Below are 18,186 nucleotides of genomic sequence, written 5' to 3'. Positions count from 1 at the left end.
TTCTACTGAGAAAAGGCCAACCCTGCCTAGCCTGCTCTGCGGCTCAAACTTCAGCGCCGCCGATCTCTTAGCAACTTGAGATCGAACAGACTTGTTTTCTACTGTGTAAATGGGCTTGTAAGCATCCATGCATTGCAGCCTATTGAGTCTTATTCAGTGGTCTCGTTCGCTTACCCCTGCAAGATCCACTTACCTGATCAGGTTGTCAATAGACGCCCACAATAGCCGCGCTTTATACAAGCAGACATGACAGTGACGCCAAAATCTAAATGGAGGCGGAGATTCCTGCTTCTTTCTTATTGAAAGGGGGGAAGGGGGCTAATGATAGTTCCCCGATCGAAAGATGCTGCTAATTAGGGACCCAGGAACACCAATTGGCATGCCGCCCCTTCATCTCATGTCGAAGTGACGGCACCGCCGTCTTATTGAGCTCTCCACCATGACACATCTCGCTGTTATTGACTTCCTTCTTCCTTTTATTATGTACTATTAAAGTCCTGCTCAACATAGCCAACAGAGTCGTTGCTTGAGGTCCTTGCGCTTCCCGCTTTGATCAACCGTTGAGCCAAGACGTAAACGTCCCGAGCCATCTTGCATCTATCACCATCACCAACAACACCAAGTTGCTTTGGCTTTGACAAATCTTGAGATAAATTCATTCCTCCTTCTCCTCCTTCGTCGTCGTCATGATCGACTCAGCTCACCTGTTTGGTCGTGACGACTTGTCTATCATCATGGCTCCTGGACCTGGAACCATCACCACTCCATCTCTCACAACCAACCTTGTTTGCAGAGTTCTCTTGGGGCTCCTCGCCAATATTGCCTGTATAGTCCCTCTAAAGAACCTCTACCGCAATGGAGAATTCGCAGCTGTTGTCTTTATTGCCAACATCGAATGGTCAAACCTTGACACAATAATTAACTCCCTCATTTGGCGGAACGACGACACTAGCAAGTGGTGGAATGGCGAAGGATTCTGCGATCTCAATGCTTATTACGTCAACTTCACCAACGCTTTATTTGGAACCTGCCTCCTGGCCATCATGCGGAATCTTGCCCAGCAAGTCGGCCTCCTTCGTGCCAATGCCCTCACAGTTCGGGAGAGACGCCGGCGTAACCTGGTCCAGGCACTTATCATGTTTCCCCTTCCAATCGTCCAGGTCGCATGGGTCTGGCCATTGACTACTCAACGATACGCAGTAGCTACCCTGGCTGGATGCAGCTGGATTGCATGGCCTTCGTGGCCATATATGGTCTTCTTCGTCCTGGCCCCTATTACAGTCGCACTGATAACATCTGGATATGCGAGTGAGTCTATACCTCCCTTATCACCTAGCTATGGATAAGTCTAAGTTAGTTAACACCACACAGTCCTCGTCTATATACGCTTTCGAGACATTGCAGAAACCACTCGTTCGGCCGTCAACAGCAGCAGGTCTGCTAACCAACGCGCTCAGAGGACGAAGCGTCGCCTTTACCTAATGGTCTTGGCTATCTTAGTCCCTTATCTACCTCTAGTGGTCACCCTCGCTGTTCTCAACATGCTGAAGGCATTTCCTCTTCAGCCCTTTGATTACGACCTCATTCATAATCGAGTGATCCCCTATCCATGGTCGGCAGTGATTTTTGTCCCTTCCAATAGTGTCAACTTCGGGTATTTGAACAACTGCTATATCCACATCCTTTCCGCCATTCCGGTCGTCATCTTTTTTGGCATGACCAAGGATGCCATGAATAGTTATCGTCGCGGCTTGCTCTGTCTTGGGTTTGGATGTCTCTTCCCCAAGCTTCACGAGGAGTATGACCCAGGCAGGACAATCGGTGGAAGCAGTTCTGGACACTCTCATCTTATGGGCTCCACAACTTCGACGTAAGTAAATATCTGGGGAGTTTTATGTTTATAGAACTAACTTTACATAGTGCCTCTTCGATATCAAGCAAGATCAGGAGTCTTTTGTCTCAGCGCAATATGAGCACAGCGTCCTCTGCAAGCCTCAACCCAATATCTTTACAGTCCACCGACGCTGCCCCCGTGACTCATGAATACGAGTTGGGACCTCGATTGGGTGGATTGCAAGTGTCACAGTCGCCTTTACGGGAGATTTCCTATCCTCCCCCAACTGTTTCGGCTTTCTCAGAACCCCTCAACCCACCTCTTCGTAACCCTTTCCTCTTCCGCATGCGCTTCGACATGCCCGCCATTCCATTTCCTTCACTCTCCTCATTTCGCTTCAACAAGAAGGATAAGCGACCCCCGCTTGATCGCGGTTTGCCTCTCGACTCTCCCCCCTCCGTCTTCAACAACCAGTTGTGGGAGGACAGCTCCGCTACGCAGCCTTGCAGTCAGACACTTGTCTGGGCTGACAGGGAGATCACCCCAACTCCCGGTACTTTTACTACACAGTCCAGCCTGTTGGTTCCCATGTCATCGACGTATTCTGTTACGACTGAACCTCTGCAGGAAACATATCGGCGCTAGGAGCGCATGTATGGCTGGGCGAGATGACAAACACTATACATCCAAGGGACGCAATGGAATCCCTGTCTTTTATCTTCTTTATTGCCATTTTGTTTTTCATTTAGCTCGTATTACCCGGGCTCGGCATCATTGCAGGCGACGGCGTAGGTATGAAAAGTTTTTACTCTGGTTTAGATGTACGTCGTCAAGTACTTTCACAAGTCATAATAATTCACCTTTCGTGAACACCTTTTCTCCTTATACTATTGATTCAGAGAGATGGCTGTTGGGCTTAGATGAGACTAAATTCTGGATTTTGCCATCGAATTGAGAGCAACAGACGCACTAGACTAATCCCTACGCGTTTATCTAGTATATATATTGTAGTAAGGAGCTTTTCCGAGCTCCAGTATCATATTTTACCCACACTTCATAACCAAACCCCCCGACTTTTAATAGTGACCGTGAAACCCATTGGTATCATAAATATTGAAAGAGATCAAAGATGGGTATGTGAAATGGTTTGGTGAATAAAAAGGAAAGAAAGAAAGAAAGAAATTAATTCGTAGTATAATGAATCCAGAGGGGAGTTGCTGAGGACATTGGTTACATGTCTTTGGCGTGCCTCTGAAGCTTACGCATAGCCTCGCGATGAACGTCAAGAAGGTCGCCATTTCGCATTCGTTCGTCGAATGCTTTGTCAGCCCATTCTTTTTCCCGCTGCTGTGTCTCGCGGCGCTGGGCTTCGGCTTGCTTTTGACTCAGGAGGATGTTGCGACTCATGTCGACACTGCGCTGGACCTCGACTTCTCTGCTGGCCAAGAGAGACGATGGGGTGAATGGCGTCTCGCGGCCAGAATTGCTGATGACAGGGGTACCTGCGCGTAACTCATGCTGAACTGACTGTCGGAATGTTGCAAGGGCAGCCTCGCGGGCTGAAGAGGTGGGAAGAGTTGACACACGTTTGGGTTGGTGGGTGTTCAACAGTGCTTCTGAACTATTGAAGCCGTTACTATTGCTGCCACCACTGAGCCGCTGCAAAGATGGTGTTGAAACAGAAGGGCTTAGACTGCTCTGTCGCATGAGTTCCTTCCTCTGATTTAGGGGCAAGTCGTCCACATCTACACCAATAGCAGCGGCGTACATCGGATAATTGATGAGTGATCCTGCGTCGCTCGAGGCTCTGTGCCGTGTAGGAAGGTTCACGTCGGATGAGCTGGGCACTAGGTTCGCTGCCGATTTATTGCGGAGATACATTTCTCGTTGGCCAAGGAGAGTCTGGGGACTCGAATAAGATACAACGCCTGGTGTTGAAGTGCGTTGACTTTCATTTGCCGCTGGAGCATTCAGGTTTTGCATCCCCATGGTTTCTTCCTCAGCAATCGGTGGGGTCAGGCTTGGAACAATTTGTTCTTCTGCAATTGGAGCAATTCCGCCCGAGGCTATTCGCAAGCCTCCCGAAGAAGTTCGTGCCATAAGGCTACTAGTTGGAGTGGTCCCAGGGCTTCGACTCTGACTCTCGCCTGTGAGCAAAGCAAGAGCGGCTGGAACGTGTTGCTTTACGTTGCGTCTTGAAGCAGTCTGCGAGTAATTGGACGCTTGAGAGTCCGGTCTTGGAATCATGGGCGCAGGCGTTCCTTCGGCTGATGATTTTCGGAGCTCGTCGACATGTACAGGTGCGGGCGCTTCAATAGTCGGAACTACTGGGTTTCGAGACGCCTCGATGTGGATTTCATCAACTTCGGGAGCTTCGGCGTTGCTCAGATGCTTGGCCCATTCGTTGGTTCTGTAGGAAAGTGCTACCCGCGAGAGTGACCGAGGTAGCCGATCTTTAGTCAAACTCACACGGGCTGATGAGCCAGAAGTCGCAGATCTGGTCTTTTCCACGTCAGCCGAGGGAGGCTCTTCGGCCTTGATAGCATCGTTTCCATCGGCATGCATAACCGTCTCCTGGTCGATTGGGGATGGGCTCGGTTTACCCTTATCGTCCTTCTCAGAGAGCTGGGCGTTAATCTCAATGCTCTTTGGGAGCTCTGAAATCGGACGGGATTGGCGACCATCACCACTCATGCTGTCGTCATCAATTGTCGCCGCAACTGAGCCGTCATCGTCTCGTGGTCGCGATCGTGGAATCACTAACTCATCAGTACTCTCGCCATGTTCGTTTTCTTGATGGTCTCCAAAGACACGACTAGATCGATGTGAAATGTTGCCGAGAAGCTCCATTGATCCTCGGGACAGGCGAGAAAGTCGCTTAGCAAGCGAGTGTCGATGGCCCGAAGCATGAATTCCAGTATCTTCTTCTTCATCAGCGAAGGTCGCCACCGAAGAACGATCACCGTTCGTAAGCGCATCATCATTATCATCAGCGACAGGAATGGTGAATGGGAGAGGAATGACAGGAGGTACAGCAGATTTGGCAACAGATGACTGTGTCGAGATGCGCCGATCAACCTCTTCGCCTGTGAGAGGGAGATTTTGCATAGTAGTTCCGGTATCCAATTGCTGATCCCCTCTCCCCATGACTGGCTGTACTGTATCATCCGTGGCAACGCGAACTGTGACCCTGCCGTCTTCATCTTGGTCAGAAGACATCAATGTTAGGGTAGGCTGTTTTTTAGTTTGAACAGCATCTGGCATCTCCGCCATTTCGATGACCTCGACGATCGAAGTCGAGCGTGTTTTAGAGGAGTCCGTTTGGCTGCTGCGATTCCTTTTTTCGTTTGTGGGCTCTGCATCGTCCGAGTCACGCGAGGCTGTCAAGCTTCCGACGTCTCCATCACCATATATTCTCTCCCATTGGCGCCTTTCTCGAGCGTTCGCTTCTTCAATGTTCCGGCCGACTTGCTCCTCTTCCTCGCGGAGGTTGCGCTCTCCTTCAGCAGCTTCCTCTGCCTTCTTTTCACGCTTCTCCCGGACAATTTTCCATAGTTTGATCTGGGAGATAATACCAAAGAGAAAGATGATGATGATGGCTGCAGTTTCCACGCGGATACCCTTAGTAACCGGGTATGTATTTGCGCCAAGAGGGAATAAATCATCGTTCAGTTCCCAAACCCAAGCCCAAAATTCCTTCAGTCCAGCCCTGCTGAAGCAGTCTATTCCCAAGACTGTAACAGTGGCCCCAGAAAAGGAGATCATGAGGATAAGCGCCCAATCCCGAGTATAATGGCTGAAGTAGAATGCAAACCCACCTACTGTGAAGCAAGCAATAAAGATGGCTTTCGCAACCACAGGCCCCAGTAACCCTCCAGGAACCAAGCAAAGAAGCCACATGCTAATGCAGAAGCCACCCAGGGCACAGCCTAGACCCTCAGTGATCTCCCGAAAAAACATTGAGGCTCCGCCGAGGACGCACCCAGAGATGACGGCGGCAACCACATAGCCTCCCTGTAGAGCATCGCTGACTTCAGATTTCATGACATAAACAATGAGGACGGCAACGCCCAATGATGCGGCGAAAGCAGTCGAAAAAAAAGTATGGATCATTCGGTTCTTGATCCCGACAAGGCCATATGCGAGGCCAGTAATAAGTAAGATAGTTCCTGCAACGCCCCAACCCGGAGTGAGCCGAGGCTCAATGGGTAGTTGTCCAGCGGGTATCGTAGCTAGAAAGTATTAGTTAATGTCTCAATCAATATTTCTGCCTAGCAATACCATTGTAGTAAGAGGAATCATCAAGTCCGCTTTCAAGGGAGCCATCTGTGCTGGTTGATGAAGGGTCTGAACTTTGTGTTTTCTCTGTCTCAGTAGCAGCCACTGAGATAGATTTGGTTTGAGACTGGGATTCTGAGGCATCAGATAGTTCTGTCTGCCTCGCAGAAACTTCGCTAGTCTTCGTGGCACTACTGTGTGCACGCGTTGACGTCGTGCTGGAATCGATTGCCGTTGTCTTCTCCGGGTTGTCGTCCGCTCTTGGAGCTATCCTAAAAACCTCTCCGCTAACATGCTGCACAATGAAGAGTAGGCAGAACAGCACCCACAGCCGAAGCCATCGAGAGTGCATTGTATGTTAATGGTATAAGTTGGTATGTAAGATATTGATAATATGAAACCCAAAAAGTCGCAGCGATAGTATGAGGTTATGCAAGCATCATCAAGTGCTAAGCTCAAGGTGTTCGAACTGGGGTCAAAATAAGAAAAGAAACAAGAGATAAAGATAGAAGCCTAGATCGAAAGCAGTTGAGAAGTGACACTGTTGTGCGAGATTCTGGGCGGATTAGATTTGGTTCATCAGGGTTTTAGTTGGTAACGGAGGCGATATCAGGTTGGCAGGTGATAGAAAGCAGATATGAAAAAAAGAACGTATGACCAAGGCGCTTTTGGTGTAATCTCAACCGCGACTATCTTCAACAAATGGATGTGATAATATCGACGTCGGATCGGCAGCGCAGCGCGGGACGTCGGAGAAACAGAGCAAGCCCTCAAATCAAGATCTAACACCTCCAGAGGAAACAAGCGCAGCAATAAAAGAGAGAAGAAGAGGTGACAGAAAATGGTCAAGAACCAGAGCCGGGAAGGGTGTGGCATCATAGTTATCGTCTGCTGAGTGGGTGTGTTCCTCACGTTCAAGATCCGACGGTGGGCGATGGAGTCGAGACGGATGCGATGGGATGGAGACACGGAGATCGGCTGGGTATACCCTTGTTAGCATGGCCCAAGATTAGCAATGACTGGACGAAACAGTAGCAAATGGCGCGGCCGTTGAGAACAGCCTCTTGGGCCAATTTCCCAAGGGCCTCCTGTGACGCTGTGGTGTCGTGATGGATGGTCGACGAACGACTTACAGGACATCGCGGTCCACCGTCTTCCTGGTCCTTGGCTTGCAGCAGCTTGCAGTCACCCACTTTTCAGGTTACCCTGTTCGGGATTAGCCGGTGGGGATCACGCCTCGAGCACCCCAGGTACTTAGCGACCCATCCCTAATCGAGTAGAAAGGCAGCCAATCGCAGCCAAGATGTACCTGTTTCGAGTACTTTCAGGTACAAGCTCAGCCCAATCAGGCCACAGCCGACCATGTTTCATTCAACGAGCTTACCTACCTTAGGTACTAGGCTCTTCGAGTTGATAACCGAGTCGTCAATAAAACGCTGCCTCTATCAACAGCTCCATTGAAGAGTGAGCAAAATTCAATTCTCCTCTGACAATGACCCTCCATCTCATAACTCAGTAAGGCTGCTACAATTTTTGAATCATCTTCGCCTCGCAACCCGGTCGTATCTTTCTGAGACGGAACGCATAAGAGCCGCGCCTTTCTCTCCACTTCCCACACAGACATGCTTTTTCTCAGATTACACATTACAGGGATTCTGCTGAGCGGCTGATTAGTAGCGGGCTCTGTGAGAGCATGCAGACTCTGCTGGGGGCTGCCACTATGTCTCCAGTTCCATCCCTGTAAGGCATCCAGATCCATGTGAATGAGGCCTTTTGGATGGGCACAACATGGTGATTACCACACACATACCTGTCGCTGCTGGTCTTGTGCTCTCAGCTGGGGAGATACTCTTCCTGTTGGCATATTCCGTTCGACCAAACGAATGATGTGACTTCATCCACGAGGGGGCTTTCGTTAAAACATTCGATGAGAGAGTATTGCCTTGTCAATGGGTTTTCCCCTTCCGATCTTCTGAGAGCAAAACCTTGTCTCCCCTACGATGCACACATACTAAAAGCAGGCAGACTAGCCGGCTGGTTATGTTGCAAGCCATCAACGATGCTGCAGGCAACTCTGCCTCCAGCCGATGCCATAGTCACACGTAGCTCAATTGGGGTCAGTTCTGCATCATCACCACTCGGAGTCCACGAAATTATTGGTCTTGTGAATGGGCCAATCTACGTTGTCTCATACCCCAGTCTGCCTCAACAGATCTTTCTTTGCCCTTGGACTCATTGTCAAGGGCCATTGCCTTCTTCAGCTGCGCCTCAAAAGCCCCCATCAATGCCGTGTTTGATGACACAACTATATGTTGGCTGTGATATTGCAGACAAGTCACCCATGGCGTGGCACACCGGCTCACCAATAAACTCTGCTCTGTCTCAGGAGACGACAATGCTATGTACATCTGCCAGCCACTCAGACTCAGCCCCTCGTTATTTCATAGGGATTCTCCTCTACCAACAAACCTGAGCCTTAAGCTGCAACAAAGAATGGTCATACCTTGACTTGTGTAAAATTTTCGGGCTATCATCCGAGCTTCTAATTTAAGTCTCGTGCAACGTGAGTTAACGCCCATAGAGGCATGGCCCATCATCCAGGATCCATTTCCAGACTCAGAGCACGGAGAGTGAATTCTCTTCTTTTCTGGAGGCCCAAGCGTTGCCTTCATTGTTCTGGAACATTTTGGCTTCACACTGAAGTGCTCTCATATCTGTTTCTGGCATATGATTGAGAGCTTGACTTGCATATGCACATCAAAGCAAAGACCTCCAAGTGGCCTTTGCATTTGCTGCAAATACGTGGAAGTTATATGCGTGAATGGCCGTTGAGGCGTGGGCATCACTTGTCCGTGGAGTTTTGTCAGATGTCTTGCAGATTTGCTGTTTTGTCAATCAATGGCTTCAGTCGCCCGTTCTGGTCCTGGTAAGAACTTGTAACACTGGAGGATTCTTGAGTTCAGGTATATTTAGAGTATTGAGTAGTCGAACTTGGATTTCCCTCTTCCTAATACAATTTCAACCATTGACGGCGATCTATGAGCGTTGCGGCATATTAGCTTCCCCATCGACATGCACAACAGATGTCTACTGGTGAGCGTCCAGCGATGGCGTATAGGACTGTCCAAGGCAAGCGATGGTCCCATAACACGAAATGCAAAGCCTGCCGGTGCATATGTATGCCAGCAAGCAAAGGCTACCTTATCCAACACCTGGTCAGTAATAGCTCAGAATACTATACTAGCTCTCGATCAGTCGCTTAGCAAATCGGCAACGGCTTGATTAGTTTCAAGGCTATGTCAGCTTCTTATCTCCCTGTAAAACTTGTGGTTTACTATAGCTCGGCAAGGTCACAACCCATGATCGAAGAGGGACGTACTTACAATGGAGAGTTTTGCCTTGGCCTGGAGGTACCAGCGGATACTTTAATAAATCCTCATCTCTTTACCCTTTTGGAACATACGCTACTGTACCTGGACACCAGCGCCGAGCGGTAGGACGCGTCTGGAAATTAAAGAGATTAAAGCGCTCCACTCTTTTTGTTTGTCATTGTCGACAAGCTTCAGCTGGACAACAAGCTTATAACAGGCCAGATCATGGGTGCCTTCACCATGGATGCCATCACGCCCAGCTCGTGCTTTTCTCGCCAATCTTGTCACGGGAAGATCATTAGCCAAAGTAGAGACGCGCACCCCCTGTCAACCTTGTTTCCCTCCATGAGAATGAGAGAAGCAGCGGCGGGCGTCGTATGAAGAAGGCTTACGGACAATGTTGAGGTCAATACCGATATCCAACATGGTGAATGTGAAAATGGGTCTAGCGTTAGCTTATTATTGTCCATGTGGAATTGCAAATCCCCCGTCATCCTCAACATCTACTTGGTTGATCGACGTGTTCCATCGTGTGCAAGCGAGGTGTGCAACGAATGAATGGTGTCACCCGTTTATTTTGTTCCCATTTATTGTTCCACCAGTTGAAAGGCCCAGTGTTTTGGGTGAAAGATGTTGATCCAGTTGCAGTCTCTTGGAGTATCACTCATTGCTACTGGGATGGTCTTGATATCGAATCAACAACAATAACCTCGGACCCGTTACACGCACACGAAGCGCAGAACATCTGTCATACTCTCGTCATCTTACAGAGCCAGCGTGTTCCTAAGCACAACTTGATCATGTCTTTGGCTTCTAGTCCAAGGCTTGGTATAGTGTCCGATACTCAGCTTTAGGTTCAATAATTGACAATGCCTCACACCAACCCCATGCTGGTAGGCCTTAGCGGCTTATTGGCGATGGGATTCCCGGCCACGTGCTGTACTGTACCTGATGGACCGAAGAAACAAGGGTTGACGCGATCGATGATCGAGCAATTTGTTTGAATTTTCTCTATCCTTGTCCATCCTTGTCAAACTTAGCGCCTCGCTGATATTACCTATCATTTGCCGATTCACGCATTACATAGAACAGCATGACAGCACATGCACAACTTATCAGAGTAACATCCGGATGTGTGACGCGGTAAAGTTAATTCCTAGCTCCGACCACCTCCAACAGCCGTAATCCTGTCTATTCAAAAGCTCATTGCCTCGAGCTGTATGTAGACCGAGTCGAGTTCATGCAGGGAAATGGGTACAGGTTGAACAAACAACCTTCTCTATCGCCGACTCGAAATTAGCTTATCCCAAGTCATGAGCGTATCTTTCTGGCTCGCATCGATTTTGGCGAGAGTGGTGCTCATTAGATTCAACCTGAGACACGGACCAACATGCACGAGCTGCTGTATTGTTGATTGCTGAATTCACCCACAATGCCCGAACGACATCGACCTTCGGGAGCTGAAGTTGACCTCAGATTGGCTTCGCCAGTCGTGACAAGCCTTCTCTTTGTTTAATTACAGGATCCATTTTGGGGGGTCATTGTTGCGCTCTGTACACCTACCTCACATCCACTCACTCCGACCAAGAAATTTGAGTCCCTCAACCAATGATTCGGTCACAAGTATGGTTGCAGTTTATATCATTTAGGGAACCCCGTAACTCAAAGCCGTTCAAAAATAACTTCTAAATATCAAAAAAAAAAAAAAAAAAAAAAAAAAAAAAAAAAGGCAAGTGTAACTGTAACATTCAATACGAGCTCATGTTCAGTATGTGTGTCTCGAAAGGTATTCACCGGCAATGAGGCTACTAGCTGTGAATCATTCTCGAGAATTGACAAAAAGAATATCATTAAAGCCTATTACACAATGCGTAATCGCAACGCTCCATTATCGCTTGGCAACTCTGGATGGAACTCTATCACCGTTATATCTCGGTTGCACAGACGCCTTCCCGTTCCTACTGCTGCGCGACATCTTTGATGAAGGAGGACTCTTCTTTTTGCTCTTACTCGTGAGCGCTAACAGTGTGCTCAGAGGTAAAAGCATGATTCTTAGCAGCGTTTTGAACGGGAGAAGGATAATGACGGTGAGTGATTCCACCGTCCACATAAACATGTTCTTATGTGATGCACTATTCTTCGCAGCACTCGCAGCAAGGGCGATAGCATCATCCAGTCTTGCATCGACCCCTGAGAAGCGCGACTCTGTCTGAAATTGGAGAAGCGTCGCCTTCTTCTCGTAACGACGAACAGCCCTATTGAGCGCGTCCAATTCCGGTTGAATTGCGTTACGCACATCGCGTGCCACAACGCTGTCCTTCTGCTTTGCTTTGCTAATCTCCTGCTTTGTTTCTTGGACAGACATGGTTTCTTCTGCTGCGAAACGTGACTCGAGTCGTTCCAGCCGCGCGAGTACGGATTCCAATTGTCCCGAATTCTCACTACTTTTCTGGAATCTGGATGGTCCTCCTTGTACTACCCGTTGTAAGTGAAGCGTCCTCGACTGAACCAGCTTTATCATGTGGGACAGAACCCGAAGCTCGGCTACGAGAAGGAAGATTGTTAAGTTATAGTTGGAAACGAGACCCTCGGAGGGGCGACTGAGCTGTGATCGGATGGCGTGTAAGAGGTATGCGCCGAGGAGTGGAAGAATGAAACACGAGGCTAGGGCGATTATTTCGTAATAGTATAGTTCCGCAAGAGCTTCCTGCTGCTGGTTTGATGGTTTCGTATCCTGCAATTCCTCAGTCGGTTCGGTCTGAACTTCTTGGTATTCCGGTACGTGATCAAGCGGCGAGTGAGGCGCTGGCATGTGGGTGCTCGAGTCGAGGTCGCTATCATCGTCGATAACACTATCGGTTGTTGACTCGTGCTGTATCCGTACCTCCTGCGCTGAATGATACCATGCCCTGTCCAGAATAAGCACATATTCTCGAAAGTTGCGGTAGGGGAAAGCAAAGGATAGGAGCTTACCATGGCTGTGTCACAGACCAGTGAAGGAAAACGCCAGCCAAGCCCAATAACATAACATCCGTTACTACAGCGTTCCCGTTCTTGAATAGAACACCAGATATAGCTGGAAGAAGAGCAAAAGCCAATGACAACGATGCTAGAGAAGATGTTTCTCCAGGAGAAGACTCAATGCTGCTGGGGTCTCGAAGCTGGGGATTCAGAAGATCTCGAGCTTCGCTGAGACTATACTCTGAAAAGTTTGAACTGCGGCGTGGCGGTATCGTGTCGAAACCAGGCGGTGACATATGTTGACGTCGAGAGGCAGCATCCTCAGCGACCGAGACGGTCATGGCACGGCGGAGTCCATGACCGGGAGGCGGGGCACTGAAGCTGGAGCTTGTCCCGGTAGCGGGTCTCCCGGCGGCGGACGACGCTGTATTGTCGTCCGTCATGGCCGAAGCTCAATCGCTGAAACCGCTATAACCGTTTGTGCAGGGCGGCGCTCAGTGTTGATGAATGGCCGAGCTTAAAACTATGTCCAGAGTATGTGTTAAGGAGAGAAAGGCGGCGCATTGGGCCAAGTCACGCGACAAAGCTCCCCAAGACGCGGAGAGTGAGGGGCCAAGGAAGACGAGGGAAGAGAAGGGCACCAGTCGAGGAAACGAAAAGGCAGGTGTAGGTGATGAAAGCGTTGTGCAACACTTGGAGCAATTGGAATGTGGTGGCGATGAGTTCATCGAGAGAGTGTGACGATGTGAGTTGTCTTAAAAGACGTCACTTACTAAGAAAGTGACCTACGGCATTGGAGAGTGAGACTGACGAGAGGGAGGCTCTTGGCTGTTTTCTGTACTACCTCCAGCACTTTATACTGTAATTTAGCGCTGGTGCTGGTGCGGGTGCTGGTCCCGAAGCTGAAGCTGGGCTGACCATCGAATTCATTACATGGAACAGGCGGAGGTTTTCTTGAGCTAGTTTCCGTTCGTTCAGCTGGGAAAACGGGCCAGTTGTAGCTAAGTTATAATATATCAAGTTGATGTGGAACAATGGCTAAGCTAGTGGGTGACATGGCCTTGTGATTTGACAGTCATCTGGATATGTCTTGAGATAGGTCCTGGGCCGTGTCGATCAGCATGCAAGGGAAGCGGGAGATCGAATTAAAATGTGCTTGAAGGTGTCATACTTGGTATGTTATGAGCAGCCTGCTCTGCACAATGGAAGATCTTGTCGAACATGGTGCATGCATTTGGAAGGATTGGGAGATATCCTTATAAAATATAAGGCTTTTGTATGGCTGTGAGTGAAGGGCGGATCTTGTGCCGTGTCTGATGTCAAGCTGTAAGGATAACTAACGAATGGCCTGAAATTCATGTAGCTGTCGGTAACAAAAAAGGTTCCAGAACGTCCAGCATCTCTATAGCTGGGATAATCACGGAATAGTCCCATATCAATTTGAGTGCTTTATGCAAGAGTCCCATTCAGGCCCGGAAGTCGGTATGTCCGTTCAGGAGTTCTGTTTGGAAAAAGAACCTGGAGACGACAACAACAGAATCGAGGCCGTCCCTCTTTTCAGCAGTGTGACGTCAACGTTCAGCTGATGTCGATAATGTCGGGTAGTTCCAGAGGATCAGGGGTACAGAAGATCAACTCCATCACAAGAGTTCACGTGCAGCACGTCTTAATAATAACGACCTACAGTATATCATGCAAGCGAGGCTGACTAGGGTAGTAAATCTCTCTTCCGTCGTAACGATCTAGAAAATTTGCAAGGGCAACTAAATTCGAGACGTTCGTCCCAACTTGAGACAGGGGCTATCTCAGGTGGAATGACTATGACAACTGCAAGAAACGTGACATGTTCTTTGAGTAAAGTAACTGCAATAATGGCTTCCAAGGTCTGCAAATGCTCTTAGGATTATGTGTATGCAAGTATAGGACGATGAAGAAAGCAGAAAACGGCCTCGCAGTTGAGGCCATCACTACTCTGTACATTGCATGAATATTCAATCAGCCATGAACTAAGAGGATGCCTCGGAACTCAGCTCAAAGCCAACCATCAGTTCTCTGGACAAGGATTCCCAACGCCCGCACAAATTGAAGCCCAGCATGGCGTCACCCAAGGGACTGCGTAAACCCCCTGTAAAAGCCGTCGCCTGTCAAAAAAAAGAAAGAAAGACCAATTCAGGGGATGGAGACTAGTTTGTTGGAGCCCAGAAGCTCGGAAGCCCCTGGTTCCAGGTTTTGAAGATTCAAGATGAAGATTTGATGACGAGAACAGAGCGCCAGATACCAATTAGCACACACCCTGCATGCCTAAACGACCTACCGGATGTCAGAGATAGCCCAGATAGGAAAGGGAAAAGAAACTGTAGAGGTCTTGGCTCCTATTTTCTGCATGACCAGATGTCTCGATGTACTCTTTAAAGTAGATCTGGTTTTGAGTGATGACACTCGGTTACAATAAAGTTGCTGTATTCCCCCGTGTCTCGCTCGTCCACTCGTTGCTTAAAGACACCATTGCAGAACAAAAGAGCCTCATCTATCGACATCATCAGAACCACTCAAGAACTTAAAAGAGCCCGGTTGTAAGCTAACAGCACAACTACCGTCCGTTATATGAGGCTAATTCATCTAAGGCTTCAAGCGAGCGCAAATCTCCGCCTGTTGACCAAGAATTCCAACCCTTGGACCTTCCGGTGATACCGGCCAAGGAAGAGAAGAAAAAGAAAAAGGAAACACGATCAACGTTATAAAGGCAAAGGGGCGTTGCAAAGCCTTCTTTTACACTCCTTCATCAGGCTTCTCCTGGTTTGCTCAAGTACGCCGAGCAACCGTCGACTTATTAGAGGGTCAACCGTCCAATAGTGTTACGACAACTAGTCGCAAACTCGGCAGCCCTACTGATAACCCGTCCATCTCTAGCAAAAGTCTCCTACAAGATTTTATGAGATTCAATTCCTTCCCAACTGAAAACATCCACATGTTGAGCAAGGCGAGCTGAGAGAACGCAAAGTCACTTTCGCCTAAGGTAGGGGCTCTCCTCCACTTAGGCTGCAGTTCAGCACTGAGGATGCTGGCTTCCAGGGCTTCCAGCAGCCTATCATCCACTAAGCCCCCTGTCAACCTCTCCCCAGCCCACTTCCGCAGCCGTCATTGGCCCACCGTCAGCGAATTTCCCCTGGTTGACGTTCAGTCCCTTTATTGCTTCTTTTCTTGCTCTCTCTCTCCTTTGCCTGTCAACGACTCGAGCAATTCTCTTGCCCGCTGCCGCTCGACAATCCATCACTACGAGATCGAGGCCGATACCGTACACGACGACGATTTCACAAACGCCACTGTCTTCAGTCGTCCATTTTCTCTTAGCGCTCCCGATTTGAGTCTAGCAACAGCTGCAACGTGCAGTTGTCGCATTCCTTCGTTCTCTTTCTCTGCGTTTGTCTTCCGCCAACACCGGCTCCGTGCACAGGCAATTAGCGCCCAGCCGAACTCTCCAGGACGTAGCCAACAAGTCGACGACGGCTTCGGTCTCAATCTCGACCTCGATCTTCACCTCACTCACGTCAGCGTGAGAAGGACCTCGCCATTTCTAGCGAGCGCGGTCGTCCAGGCGGCCGTGCCGACAATCTGTTTCCAACGGATCCTCAACTTTCCCGACCTTTTCCCTCCAACCCCATACCGGCCGCCGTAGATGCCCACGGCAACCCTCTAATACTGAGCCTCGAACCCCCAAGGTCCGCCTATCCCGGAACCGGCTCATCTTCTGGACAATCCGCCGTTGCTGCTGCCGCCTCGAATAGCCAGCGCCAGCCAGCTCGACCTTTTGACGGTTACCAAGCAACAGCCTTGCATCCTTCGCCATTTCGACCACAAAAGGCTGCTGGAGTTGCTAATCGTCCTCGTCGGTTATCAGCTGTCCGTCTCTGGAATCCTACAAATTCGACACCTCGGCCTCATACCAAGCCCGAATCGTCGCGTAAACGTCGTCCCTCGACCCCTCCACCACCATCCATTCCTCTTAAGCACCCGACATTCGATACCCGAGCACCGCCCGATCCCATAGGTACTGGACCCAGCGATTATCCTCTTCTTACGCTTTCCGAACAACATCAGATAAGGCATTCTTTGACGCCTCGCGCAAGCCTTCAGGTTGATAGGGCCGGCAGCAGTGACAGGCGCATCAGCCTACCGAATTCTGTGCGCGCTTCTTACGACGAGAAAGGGTCTCGCAGGGGTGCAGTGTCCGCCGAAGAACCACGCCTTAGCAGGGACCTGTTTGCTCAGGAGACCGTAGTGGAACATCCAATTGTCAAGATTGACAAGGGCAAAGGGAAGGCTGTGATGATGCCAGAAACCGACGATCCTATGCCGTCTTATGGCAAGGATCTGGAGCGTGGTCCTGACATCATGGACCCGCGGATTTCTAACGTCTCGGCTGGCGACGGAATAGGATCTGCTCTGTCGACGACAAATTCTTCTATTATGGGTGAAGATGTTGAGCCCGATGCAGCTGGTGAATGGGGTCCTCAGCACCCTTGCTATCCTCACCTCAACCCTCATGTTCCCGTCGACTCACCTGAATATGTCAACACGCGCATCATTCGAATACGCCGCGACTGGTTGATCAAGGGCGATTTGGCACCGACATTTTCCAACCTATACCCAGAGATCCTGGATCCTGCTGGTCTATCCGAGCAAGAATTCCGCCGAATTATCGAGAAGCTTAACGGCGAGTTGATTCCTGCGTTCGACCCTTACGGCTTGCGGAACATAATTGATGCTCTCCTTGGACTCGTCACTGGTTGGATTTGGGATGACGTTGGCCTCACTGGAATCAAGTCTCGACTGAATAGTCTCGAAAAGTGGATTGAGCAATGGAATCTTGAGATGGAAAAAACGATTGGCACTGAAGATGGTGCTATTCCACCCAAGATCTTGCCTCTGCGGCAAACGGGCTACATGACTGTAAAGTTACTTCTTTCATCGTACCAGGGAAGTTACTAACGTATTGATAGCTCGATATCCAGATTCCTGATCCAGAGATTGCACCAGCTCCCAGCACCACGAACCCCAATGATTCCAGAACAGCCTTACCTTTGGAGCCTCCATCCGCTGTTGTTTGAACAGATAAACTGTCACTTTGTGACGCCTTTCTTCGACCGATTGACAGACCGACACTTCGTCAATTCCCTTTGAACTTACTTTCTTTAATTCCTTGACGACGAACGAGACAGCTCCTTTGATGAACAGGACGTCTCTTAACGAGTTGCAACAAGCAGTCTATACCCTCAGACTTGCGAGATGTTATTCCCTTTTATCCATCTTGATACCACTACACATCGCGCGGCGTTTTTTCTTTTTTTCGGATTTTTTTGTCTTACATGAGAAGCCAGCTACTCATTTCTAAGGACTGGTTTTAGTGTTTCCATACTCATCTTGGAGAGATGATAGGTAGAAAAGTTGAGGCGATGCTGCCCAGATAAACCTGGATCAGGTCCAGGACCTACCTCTTGCTTGGCATGACTAGCTCTAGAGATGAAGATGAGAGTGTTGTCTGCTTGGGAGGCAATTATTTTAATTCGCGTATTTGTATCATCATGTACTTTGATATGATATATCTGTCTAATGCTACGTAACCCCTAATTGCTTCCTACTTGTTTTATCGGTTGATGGTGTAAGTAACAACCTCGGATATCCGTTTCTGCCCGCCTTCCAAGGACAATTCAAAGTCCGCCCTCTTGACCATTTCGTGATGTC

The 18,186-nt window shown here is 49.2% G+C and overlaps 6 protein-coding genes across 9 annotated transcripts; 3 read left to right on the top strand and 3 right to left on the bottom strand.

The window, feature by feature from the left end:
* Positions 1–263: 263 nt before the first annotated feature.
* FOXG_02147 (pheromone a factor receptor) lies at positions 264–2,719 on the top strand. The gene is made up of 3 exons (XM_018379454.1): positions 264–1,308; positions 1,372–1,870; positions 1,921–2,719. The coding sequence occupies exons 1-3, from the start codon at positions 687–689 to the stop codon at positions 2,477–2,479; spliced, it is 1,680 nt and encodes a 559-aa protein (XP_018235500.1). The 5' UTR covers positions 264–686; the 3' UTR covers positions 2,480–2,719.
* Positions 2,697–7,191, bottom strand: FOXG_02146 (uncharacterized protein). Its single transcript, XM_018379453.1, has 2 exons — positions 6,116–7,191; positions 2,697–6,066 (listed from the first exon to the last, which is right to left on the bottom strand). Exons 1-2 carry the CDS (start codon positions 6,462–6,464, stop codon positions 3,065–3,067), a joined length of 3,351 nt encoding a protein of 1,116 aa, XP_018235499.1. The 5' UTR covers positions 6,465–7,191; the 3' UTR covers positions 2,697–3,064.
* Positions 7,192–11,210: 4,019 nt separating this feature from the next.
* Positions 11,211–13,981, bottom strand: FOXG_02145 (uncharacterized protein). 3 transcript variants are annotated; one of them, XM_018379451.1, is made up of 4 exons: positions 13,616–13,981; positions 13,234–13,546; positions 12,457–12,967; positions 11,211–12,392 (listed from the first exon to the last, which is right to left on the bottom strand). In XM_018379451.1, exons 3-4 carry the CDS (start codon positions 12,885–12,887, stop codon positions 11,372–11,374), a joined length of 1,452 nt encoding a protein of 483 aa, XP_018235496.1. In that variant the 5' UTR covers positions 12,888–12,967; positions 13,234–13,546; positions 13,616–13,981; the 3' UTR covers positions 11,211–11,371. The 3 variants fall into 3 exon arrangements, with proteins under 3 accessions (XP_018235496.1, XP_018235497.1, XP_018235495.1); XM_018379452.1 differs by having other exon boundaries at positions 13,256–13,546; positions 13,616–13,943; XM_018379450.1 differs by having other exon boundaries at positions 12,457–13,546.
* FOXG_18241 (uncharacterized protein) lies at positions 12,970–13,185 on the top strand (the record flags this gene model as incomplete). Its single annotated transcript, XM_018398302.1, has 1 exon — positions 12,970–13,185. One exon carries the CDS (start codon positions 12,970–12,972, stop codon positions 13,183–13,185), a length of 216 nt encoding a protein of 71 aa, XP_018235498.1.
* Positions 13,982–14,577: 596 nt separating the features above from the next.
* Positions 14,578–18,137, top strand: FOXG_02144 (uncharacterized protein). Of its 2 annotated transcripts, XM_018379448.1 has the most exons (3): positions 14,578–15,017; positions 15,069–17,394; positions 17,445–18,137. In XM_018379448.1, exons 2-3 carry the CDS (start codon positions 16,771–16,773, stop codon positions 17,550–17,552), a joined length of 732 nt encoding a protein of 243 aa, XP_018235492.1. In that variant the 5' UTR covers positions 14,578–15,017; positions 15,069–16,770; the 3' UTR covers positions 17,553–18,137. The 2 variants fall into 2 exon arrangements, with proteins under 2 accessions (XP_018235492.1, XP_018235493.1); XM_018379449.1 differs by having other exon boundaries at positions 15,069–18,082.
* On the bottom strand, positions 16,019–16,291 carry FOXG_18240 (uncharacterized protein; the record flags this gene model as incomplete). The annotated part of the gene is made up of 1 exon (XM_018398301.1): positions 16,019–16,291. One exon carries the CDS (start codon positions 16,289–16,291, stop codon positions 16,019–16,021), a length of 273 nt encoding a protein of 90 aa, XP_018235494.1.
* Positions 18,138–18,186: the final 49 nt, after the last annotated feature.

Source organism: Fusarium oxysporum, chromosome 5, assembly GCF_000149955.1.
Source record: "Fusarium oxysporum f. sp. lycopersici 4287 chromosome 5, whole genome shotgun sequence".
NCBI classification, from domain to species: domain Eukaryota; kingdom Fungi; phylum Ascomycota; class Sordariomycetes; order Hypocreales; family Nectriaceae; genus Fusarium; species Fusarium oxysporum.
Note: the sequence above shows the minus strand (reverse complement) of the source record. Positions and strands in the feature narration are given on the sequence as shown.

Bases quoted from the DNA above. Each gene is read 5' to 3' on its own strand.
- FOXG_02147 (XM_018379454.1), top strand. From the start codon at position 687: ATGATCGACTCAGCTCACCTGTTTGGTCGTGACGACTTGTCTATCATC. The intron at 1,309-1,371 runs GTGAGTCTATAC...AACACCACACAG, and splicing joins GATAACATCTGGATATGCGA to TCCTCGTCTATATACGCTTT. The intron at 1,871-1,920 runs GTAAGTAAATAT...AACTTTACATAG, and splicing joins ATGGGCTCCACAACTTCGAC to TGCCTCTTCGATATCAAGCA.
- FOXG_02146 (XM_018379453.1), bottom strand. From the start codon at position 6,464: ATGCACTCTCGATGGCTTCGGCTGTGGGTGCTGTTCTGCCTACTCTTC. The intron at 6,067-6,115 runs GTATTGCTAGGC...AATACTTTCTAG, and splicing joins TGATTCCTCTTACTACAATG to CTACGATACCCGCTGGACAA.
- FOXG_02145 (XM_018379450.1), bottom strand. From the start codon at position 12,887: ATGACGGACGACAATACAGCGTCGTCCGCCGCCGGGAGACCCGCTACC. The intron at 12,393-12,456 runs GTAAGCTCCTAT...TATTCTGGACAG, and splicing joins TGGTCTGTGACACAGCCATG to GGCATGGTATCATTCAGCGC.
- FOXG_02144 (XM_018379448.1), top strand. From the start codon at position 16,771: ATGATGCCAGAAACCGACGATCCTATGCCGTCTTATGGCAAGGATCTG. The intron at 17,395-17,444 runs GTAAAGTTACTT...ACGTATTGATAG, and splicing joins GGCAAACGGGCTACATGACT to CTCGATATCCAGATTCCTGA.